Source organism: Gavialis gangeticus, unplaced genomic scaffold (assembly GCF_001723915.1).
Source record: "Gavialis gangeticus isolate Ggan-Ray unplaced genomic scaffold, GavGan_comp1, whole genome shotgun sequence".
In the NCBI taxonomy this organism is placed as follows: Eukaryota; Metazoa; Chordata; order Crocodylia; family Gavialidae; genus Gavialis; species Gavialis gangeticus.
In genome coordinates this window covers 51,251,027-51,260,859 of record NW_017729022.1, presented here as the reverse complement: position 1 = coordinate 51,260,859, position 9,833 = coordinate 51,251,027, and the positions used below count along the sequence as shown (strand labels likewise).

Below are 9,833 nucleotides of genomic sequence, written 5' to 3'. Positions count from 1 at the left end.
CCCCCCCCCCCCCAATCTTAAATGCGATTTTGCTATTATATAACGCCTTGGTGCGTCTTGTATGATTGTGATGTTATGATGCTGCACAAATGTGTCTGTTTTACAGCACTCTGAATTTATTTAATCTCTTTTTTTGTGCTTGTAGCAACTGCTAACAACAACGATAATAATTGTCTTTGTACTGTGGGCCTGCCACAGCTAGCCTTTAGACGCTGAATCTTTTCTAGTTTGGAATTAATTTTTAGTTTTGTATTGTAATTTTTTTAATTTTTTCAATTTTATATTTTAACTGGAATGTTTCTTTGTTTAAAAAAAAAAAGCAGGTGGCATTACATTACATTAATAACAGTGCATTGTTACTTTGATGTGATTAGTGGACCATGGCGTTATATAATACCAAAACAGTTTTAAAATCGAGCATAGTATATTATTTACAATTTGAGAAGAACACCCAGTTAACCTCCAACATTTTGATGCTTACCATGCCAAAAAACTGAAGGTTTTAGTGGTAAAGATTATACTATGTGTAGCTTGGATTCTCAAAAAAAAAAATGGTATTTGCTATTAATATTTATTATACATCTCTTTGTGTTGATTATTAAAGTTGTAGCTGTCTTGATCAAACAGGCAGCTACCACACCATCTGACCTTAAATTTCTTTTATCTAATTGCTTGCATATAAAGATTCTCCTGCCCCCTCCCAAAAAAAAAAAGTTGCTGCCTTTTTTCTATTTTTTTTAGATTGTTAATAACTCATTCATAGTAATTGCAGTCTGAAAAAACTGCTGGTGGAGAGCTGAGAGAGTCTGTCTGTGTTCCCCTCCAGCGCATTTTCCAGAGAGCGTCAGACAGAATGTCCAAAACTTATGTAAAGTTCTAGCTCTAGAGTGCAATGTCATAACCAATGCTACTGTCTCCAGATGCCAAGGGATGGGGGAGGAGTAACTTCAGAATCACTGAAGCACCTGAAGTTTTCATTGTGTTGTGGGACTTGGATAGGTCTTTCAGAAAAATTGCCAATTTTTGAAGTATTATTAACCCTTACCCAAATTTAATGAAGATAAATGTTATTGCAGCCTCCCAAAATAAAGGGATTTCGTTATCAGTTCAGGTTAATGCAACTGTAGATTTTTAACAAGTTAGCTTCAGGCACCTTAATTCCACCAAAAGTTTTCCTGAAATGTGTAGTGTGTTCCTTTGTCTTCTGTCACCATTTGTGTGGCACTGTTTACAGAAAGTCTACAAATATCTCTCTGCTCTTGCTTTTATTTAGTACCACTCTTCCCAAGGCCTGTCCTATTGCTCAGTGCAAGTGATTTTCATTGCTGCAGTTTTCTTTTTAACAATAAATGTTCAGCTAGAATTGGGGGAGGGAGAGGATTTCATTCTGTTATTTGGAGGTATACAAAATTTTGAGCACAAACCCCTTGTTATTGTAGTTCACACTTAAAATCTAATTTTTTTCACTACGGTCACCTGTTTTAGAGACTCTTGAGCTAGAAGACAGTAAGCATGTTTCCAGCAGATATAATCTCTGAAAATGGATTTAAAGAACAACCAGTGGCACAAATCCCTTTTTAGTAAAAGAGCTGTCTTTAGCAGAAGCCCCAAGACTGCCAACTTTTAAATATAAGTGTTAAAAAATTTTGTATTTTTAAATACAATTTATACCTGCATTTCATTATGCGCCTGTTAAAGCATTGCATTGTGCCATTTAAGTTTAGACTATCTTTAATGGAGGCTCTGAATTAAATCCATAAAACCAGAATTGCCAAGTTTTGTTCATGAGTCTGAAGATCCTCGGGACTTTGTACATTTTTTCGTTCCACTAGTCCTGCCTAATGTCTTTCCCTTTGTCTACTCTCATCTTGCTGGTCATACGAAAAAGCTGTTGTCAGTATGCTCTTCCTCACACACTGTGCTCTGCCTGCAACACCTGGCAAGCCAGTTGAGAAGAGGCACAGGTCCCATAGATACATGCATACCACTTTATAGACATAAGGTGGCACTGGAAGGGAAGTTTAGGTAGCTCTTCACTGCCAAAGAAATACATTTTTAAGAGGCATTTACATAAATAAAGTACTGCCTACTGGGTGTGTGGTTTCTTCTCACTCCCCTTCCCCACGTATTGCAAATAAAATAGGCAAGGTTGAATGAGAAAACTAGTGCTAGCATGGAGCACTTGCACAATATAGTTGGTCAGAGAAGGCGATCGTTACTGGGTTTCGTCTTCAGCCTCTTATTTCTCCCCTGCTTCCCCCTTTTATTTCTTTCTCTACCTTTACGTTCCTCCTCTTTTATTTTCCCTTTACTTCTATTATCCTGTCTCCCCTCTTTGTCTTCTTTGCTTGCCCATTCTTCTCCTATGCAGTTCCACCTGGCATTACTAATATTGTTCAGATGGCTCCACAGTAGACCTCAAAGGAAAACTTACTAGTCTGGAGAGCTTCACTTGGCCATGAATTGATTTACTTCATCACACCAATTTGAAAAAGCAAACACACAAACTGTCTGAATAAGACCTGAAAAAGACAGTATAAAGATTACCTTCCACAAGGCTTTTATTTTGCTTACTGAATCCCTGTAATTGTTTTTTAAAAGAAGTCATTTTCAAGAAGACCTTTTATATTAATTTTAAGGACATAACATTTTTTCGGTTAAGTTCATAAACTACTAGGAAAAGATTCCTTTTAAATAGAAATTGACAAAATATTAACAGTACTGGTATAAAACTATTATTATAAGAAGCCAAAATCAAATGTTTTCTTCTAAACTCTATGGAAAGGTCATTATTACAGAAGCAAATATAGGGCCATTAGATATTAAAATATACCAAATTCTCATGATGTAAAATGTCTGAATAGACCATACAAACACAAATTTCAAGAAGTGCCAGTTATAATTTCTATTCTGTTTTGTTGTGAAGATGAATAGGTAGCAGTGCTTTCGGAGAAGGATTCAAGAAACTAGATGTAGCAGAGTGGATCTGTTGCTGTTAAAGAAGGCCATAAAGCTTTTCAAGTTTGGTCACTTTTAGCTTTATGTGAGACCCCATGAGCATCAAAGTGTTTCCTTTATTCTGTGATATGCCACAGATCACAGTGATCCAGTTCCCCTTACTTATTCAAAACATATTCCTTCAATTAAAAAGGTGGAGGGTGGGGTCAAGTAATAAAATATATTTCCTTGAAAAAACAGGAAAATATTTCTTCTTCCCCAACAACTTGGCCATGATAGTCTGGTTTGAAGTAGTTAAAGTTCCTTACGTCTCTCCATCCCATTCCTATCACATGGTAAAAGTGACAATCCTCCTTGAAAGATTGACCAACTGGCCATTCCATTTTTGAAAATATCCTATATTGTATTAGGCAGAATGTTTCGTCATTTGTGAAGAAATAACACTTCACTTTACAAAAGCAGTATGAATTGGCGCTTAGACAGCTGATTCCTCAAATCTTATGAATTAGCGCTTGGATATCTGATTCCTTGTATGTTCTGTATTGCTTACTTTTTCTGGATTCAGGAACTCTGCAAGAACCTGGAAATTTAATGCCACCTAGGTAGAGTTAAGTAATACTTCACCCCTGCCTTCTCCTTCTCCCTCTGTTTGTCGACTCAGTTTAGCCACTCCTGCTTTAGAGCATCACATACAAACTGGAGTGGTACAGATAACTGGTGTGTATGGCATACCGTACCTGAGCGCTCGGTAAAAGGGACGAATAGAAGAGAGGCAGGAGTGGAGTTTCTGGTGGTATGGAGTGGGGGACAGGATGCTGTGGCAAGAGATGTCAGGTGTCATCACCGTGAACCAAGTTAACTTACCTGTGGCACTGCAGCTGCCACCAAATTCTGGGCTTTGGAGAGTTATGCGCAATATAAAACCAGTAGTTGTGAGGCCAGGGAAGGGTCCTGGCAGTAACACCTATCTCATAGCAGCATTTTGTTCCCATTCTGTTCCATATGGCCAGAGACTCAAGCCCCCTTGTCTCCACTCCAGTGCCCAGAGTACAGACTTTTATCAGGTACACCTTTGGGGACATTTGAGGAAAGGGAAGAGTTCAATTTGTGGCACGCCAGTCCAAAAGTTGGTCACCATTGCTCTAAAGAATCAAAATCCTGATCCTGGTAACAACAGACAATAACAGACACTCATCACTTCAGGTGAGACTGTAAACAGGCAGCTGTGGTGCTAAACCCCTTTTTTGGTCTTTCCTTTGAGAGAAGTGATCTTTTGGGATATTCTGCACAAGACTAAAACTTTTAACCAAAAGTTTGTCCAGGTGCTACACAACTATACTGTTGGTCCATTAAAATATACAGTATCACAATAAAATCCTTGCCTCATGCTTTTCCTGGATTATCACAGCTACAACAACACTCTAGTCCTACTAGACTTGTGAGGAAAAGTTGGAAGAACTGGCATTATTTAGTCTGGAGAAGAGAAATCTAAGGGGATTTGATGGCAGTCTTCAGATAATTGAAGGATAATTGCAAAGAGGGTAGTTAGTGATTGTTTTCTGCATCTACAGGAAACAGAACAAGAAGTAATGGTCTTCAATTGTAATAAGGGAAATTTAGGTTGGATATGAGCAAGAATTTTAACTATGAGGTTGGTTGAAATAGATTACCTGGAGAAATGACATCTGCATCCTAGTTAGTTTAAAAAAAATGGGTAGAATAAATAAATAGTTAATGTTTAGACAAGGATGGATGATCCTGCCTTGTGCAAGGGGTTGGACTAGTCCTCATGAGGTCCCTTCCTGTGATACTATGATTAGAATTTATTCCCAGTTCTGGTCTTTCAAACTCCCCAAATTCAACTTTGCAGGTGTGTTAGCTGAATAGCATAGGTTAAGTTTGCCTCCCAAGACTCTTTCTCTGCTAGTTCCTTTGTCTTCTCTAGAGGTTTATCTAAGGATCTTAAATTCATTAGGGCAGAAGGACTGAAAGAAAAGCACTTCAGACTGATAAATCTGTAAACTATATTGGGGTTAAGCATTTTAGTTTTCTTCTTCCTTTGACTCCTTAGTGAATCCCCTTTCTCCTTCCTCTCAGAAAAGAAATAGTTAACAGGGATAATGCATTATCTGCCTTCCATCTCCCCACAATTGAAGGGAATCTCTTCTCTTTCATGCTAATCAAATAATCGGGAAAAGTATCGTGTCTAAACCCTAAGATGAGTTGATCAGTTCATTTGATGAAGAAAACTCCAGGTGGAAATCCTTCTATTATAAGAGTCACAGAGCAGAAGAATTCAACTTCAACAAATCTGATTAGATGCACAGGAACCTGATGGGATTCTAGGTTGCTCTTCCTTTGCCCTCAGCAGAAAAATTTCTCCCTCAGATTTAGTCGTGGTTCATCTAGGATTTTCACAGTTAGCAGTAACAGTGGCAGTCTTCAGGGAAGGCAATATCCAGGTCATGCATAAAGAAAACAACTGTGTGTGTCCCTGTTTGACAGCACTGACTATTTTTTACCTTCTCACACTTGTTGGCATTTCAACTGGCAATACAAGAAACACTGTCCCGTACCACTTATTTTATGTTCATTCTTCAGTAAGATCAATTATGGTCATTCTCGGCTCGTATGTCCTAAAGAAGTTGGGAGTTAGATTGGTTCCTGAATCTGTAGCCATTTAATATACTCCAGAAATATATCTGTATGCCACCTACATAAACCAAGAAGATTCAAAAGCTTTCAGGAGACTTAAAGAACCAGGAGTTCACATCACAGACTACATCTCAAAAATGTGTGTAGAGATCTCGAAAGATGTACTTTCCCGCATTTCCTGTCATGGATAAAAAGGCCTGAATGTCCAAGGAAGGCCCATTGATTCAGAGGCAAATCATCTCTGTTCTAGCAATAGTCTAGAGCAATGATTTTCAACCAGTGGTCTGCAGACCCCATGAGGGACCAGCAGACTATCTCTAAGGGTCGGCAGAAATGGGTAAAATAAATAAATGACTATGATCAATCAAAAGATAGCTATGGTCAATCAAAAGTATGTGAATACTCACCCTTTACAATTCACAGGGGTCTGCACCTCCATTCAATTTTTTTTTTAGAGGTCCACAAATGAAAAAAAGGTTGAATACTCCACTGCTGGAGAGTGTTATAGCATTCAGCCTTCATGAAGGCCAAAAAAGTTGTTTTGTTCATTATCTTTAAAAGGGTGATTCCAAATTGCTCCACATCTATAGGTCAATTCAACATTATAACATTGTTAAAACTAAAGTAATAAAAAGACTTTAGAATGCTGCTCCCATTTAGAGTTGTCTAATTGGCATGCCCTATAAATATACAGATCCCTATGCAGTTTTTCCCTTTCTCATTGTGAAGTTAATTACATTGGAGACAAACCGAACTGCTTATTTTAATATGTTTTTCTGGTGGTTAAAACCACTCTGCCACTGCTCTTGTTTCCTTGTAGCATCACCAAAGCTTCCTATAACTTCTCGAGACAGTGTAGTCTGCTGTGACTTTTGTGGTAGAACACTGAGATTCTTGTATGGAAAGTCCCATGTTAATATACAGTGTATAGTAAAAAAAACTCAGTCTTCTACCAGCAGTCTTGTTACTACATCATACCAACATTTTAAAATTTTTAAAATAATATTGTATTGCACACCAATTCTTCTGTTCCTTCTTCCCACTCCTTGGGAATTAACCTCCAGTTTCCTTCTGCCCTTTACACCCTCTAAGCAGAGTGCTTCAGTTCTGAGCCACTTTGTATTTAAAGTTCAGTCCACACACCTTCTCCTGTGTTCCCTGGAGTTGCCTTTGCAAAATGCAGGAGTTTTGTCTTTCAGAGTGGAAAGGTCGCAGGAAGTGATTCAGGAGGCGTCATAGATCTCACACTGGATGATGAAGATGATGGCTCTTCCCAAGGTAAGTCTAAAGGCACACTTTTATCAAGGAGAAAAAATCGCTACTGATAGTATTTCATCCCATTGTTATTGAAGGATAATCCAGAGAAACAAGTACCTACTGCTTTTTGGAGGATTATACATCAGTCTTAGGGAGGGGAAGGGGGTGATGACAGGAAAACTATAACAGTGATATTCTCTGGTGGCACCAAAGCTGCTCACAGCTCTTCATTGCTTTCTCTTAAGGAAGCACACATGCCCTTACAACTTTTAAACTCAGGTAATTGTGAAAAGACTTGATCCACAATCTGGAATGATAAAGGATTGTGTATGTGAAGAGGTGGAGGTGGGATTCCTAGCTTTCAGGAGAATGTCTCTATAATGAAAGATCTTAAATAAATTGCACTTATCAGCAGGAAACCAGATGGTTAAGCCAGTTAGAATGAACATTTTGAATTGTATGGGACTCAAAGGTATACTGTTCTTTGAAATCTTATCACTGAAAAGTCAGATTTCTCGAGACATCTGCACTATTATTGCTACGCTAAAACATTTTTACATACGGGGTTTTTTGGGACTTTCATCTTACCTCATTGTGTTTCCCCTCTGTTTTTAGAAGGTATGAAAAATATAGTAGCATTTCCTTGAATAAAAGAACAGTATTATGTTAGCATCAGAAAGGATTCAAAGTGATGGAAAAGCATGGGGCCAAGTGTAATGCAAAATCATACAACTTCTCTTTGGCTTCATTTATGCCAACAAATGCCCTAACTATAATTCATCACCACTGCTGGAAATACTAGAAGCTGTAGCATAGGAGGTTAGGACTTTTTACCACTGTCATCACTGAAGCTTGGTTTTCAATTAAAAAGATAGTTAACGCTTGTGCAGTCAAATTAATAAACTAACAAAAATACCAAAGCAAACAAACAGGATTTGGGGAGATGTTTGTTGTACAGTAGATCAGATGACTGTGACAACCAGCTCTAACAAATGTTTTTTTACCAGTAAAAGGTAACTTTACACCAAAGAAACACCTAGATAACTTTTTTCACAACTTCTTTCACTCTGGCTATTTGGCTTTACAATATGTTTATTTTGTAAGAACCCATCTTATCTTCAGTAGTTAAAAGGATTATAGGAATCTTCCAAAAGAAAAAAAGGGTATATATTTCCAGACCCAGTTATAAACTACCTTCTGGACTGTATATTAATATATATTCTACCTTCAGGAGCGGCCGAGTCTGTTGTGACTGTTAAAGAGCCCTCCAACTTCATCTTTAGCTTTCTCTAATCTGTCTGCAGATTTATTATTGCATTCTATAGGTTCTAAGTACTCTGACACATCTCTTGATTCCTCTTCCGAGTGAAATGATGTTTTCGTGAGTGGACAGATGTAGGTGATACTGTGTTAAAGTTAGAGGTATTGTACTTTTTCTGTAGTTCTAGCTCATTTACATGTAACAATTAGAATGTAACTGCCCTTTTGAAACGTTCCCCCTTTGAAACAGCTCAAGATGTACATGAGTCTGCAACCTCTGTCTCCTGTTGCTTGCTGTCAGAACTCCTAATGGAACATGTATGCACTTCTCGGGGAAGGCAAAAACATTTTCTCGTGATTTTACCCTTTCCAATAAGAATATTCCTATAACTCAGGAAGAGTATAGAAGGAAGTGATTCTTTACTTAAGCAAAAAAAAAGTTGGCACTTCTTATAGCCTACCTTTAATACATTCTTCTTATAGCCTGTCTTTCGTACAATCAAAACTAGTCTTCAGCAAAAAGATGTTTTTCCCAGTTACCAGGGGTAGATCCCTAAGTAGACTCAATTATTGAAAACTCTATTAAGGAGGGTTTCCAATGGTTAGCATTTGCGTTGCAGGTCAGTTTTCTATGTTTTCTTAGTTCATCTTACCTATTCATTATACCCCATTTATTATTACCCTGTAAAGATGAGACCATAGAGGGAATTGAGTAAGATTGTGAAACAAGAAAATGAATCGTATCAAATGGCAGTCACAAACTTTTAATTGACAAAAGATCGGCCAGCTTTTAAATTTGGTTCATTCAATGTTCAGTGCCAGAACAGATGTTTTCTCAAGAGTTCCAGAAATTCTGGACAAAGTGATCACTTTTCAGTCTAAATGAAATTAAGGAAGTTGTGGAAAGGGCAAAAGAGTCAGATGGGAAGTCACTTCATTGTTCTGTGCCTTCGTTTTTTTGTGTGTAGAGTGAAGACAGTTACCTATGAAAAATGCTGAAAAAGGGCTAAATATTACTATTTGTTTCCCAGATATGACAGAGAAAATTATCGTGTCTGATTGAAATGACAGTGTATAATTTATCTTCTTACATTATAATCAGCTAATCAAAGTTCTTCATTGCTATTTTAATCTAAACCTGATCAAAGCTGGACACAGGCAGCTGATGGTTACGGTTTATTGATGTCATCCTTACTTAGGGAGTGTGGGGACTATAGCTAAGTGGTTTTCTGTCTGGATCAAATGCTTCACGGTTAGACCTTCCTATAAAGGCTTTTTAACATAGTAGTTTTGAAACCTATGGAGTTCCAGCCCTGTCCGCTTTGTAACGGGCTGTTTCCTTTAAAAAGGGCACAGTAGATGCTTCTCCCTATGAGAGTTGCCTGAACTTGACTACATTTTCAGTATACATAGTGTTTTCTGTGGGGAACATACCAGATGTGAAGAGGAAGCTCTGTATTCTGATGAGACCTTCATGGACTGTTTCTGACCCTGAGGTGAGCCCTTGGATTCTCCTAGTAGGCAAGTGAGCATCATCCACTTGTGATAGAAGCCGGACTCGAGGGGATCACCTTCAGACCTCAGGTTGGGGAGGACCGGGTTAGAGAGCTTCTGGAGGGGCTGGACGCGTTCAAGTCAGCGGGTCCGGATGATCTCCACCCCAGGGTGTTGAGGGAGCTAGCTGGGGTTATTGCGGGGCCCCT

General features: G+C 38.3%; 1 protein-coding gene across 9 annotated transcripts in view; it reads left to right on the top strand.

The window, feature by feature from the left end:
- ATF7IP (activating transcription factor 7 interacting protein) overlaps positions 1-9,833 on the top strand; it is a 188,598-nt gene that overhangs the window by 152,753 nt on the left and 26,012 nt on the right. For all 9 annotated transcript variants that reach the window (XM_019514914.1, XM_019514911.1, XM_019514910.1 and 6 more), the window contains exon 11: positions 6,813-6,891. In XM_019514914.1, the coding sequence (XP_019370459.1) occupies positions 6,813-6,891 (79 nt within the window). The remainder of the gene's footprint in view (positions 1-6,812; positions 6,892-9,833) is intronic.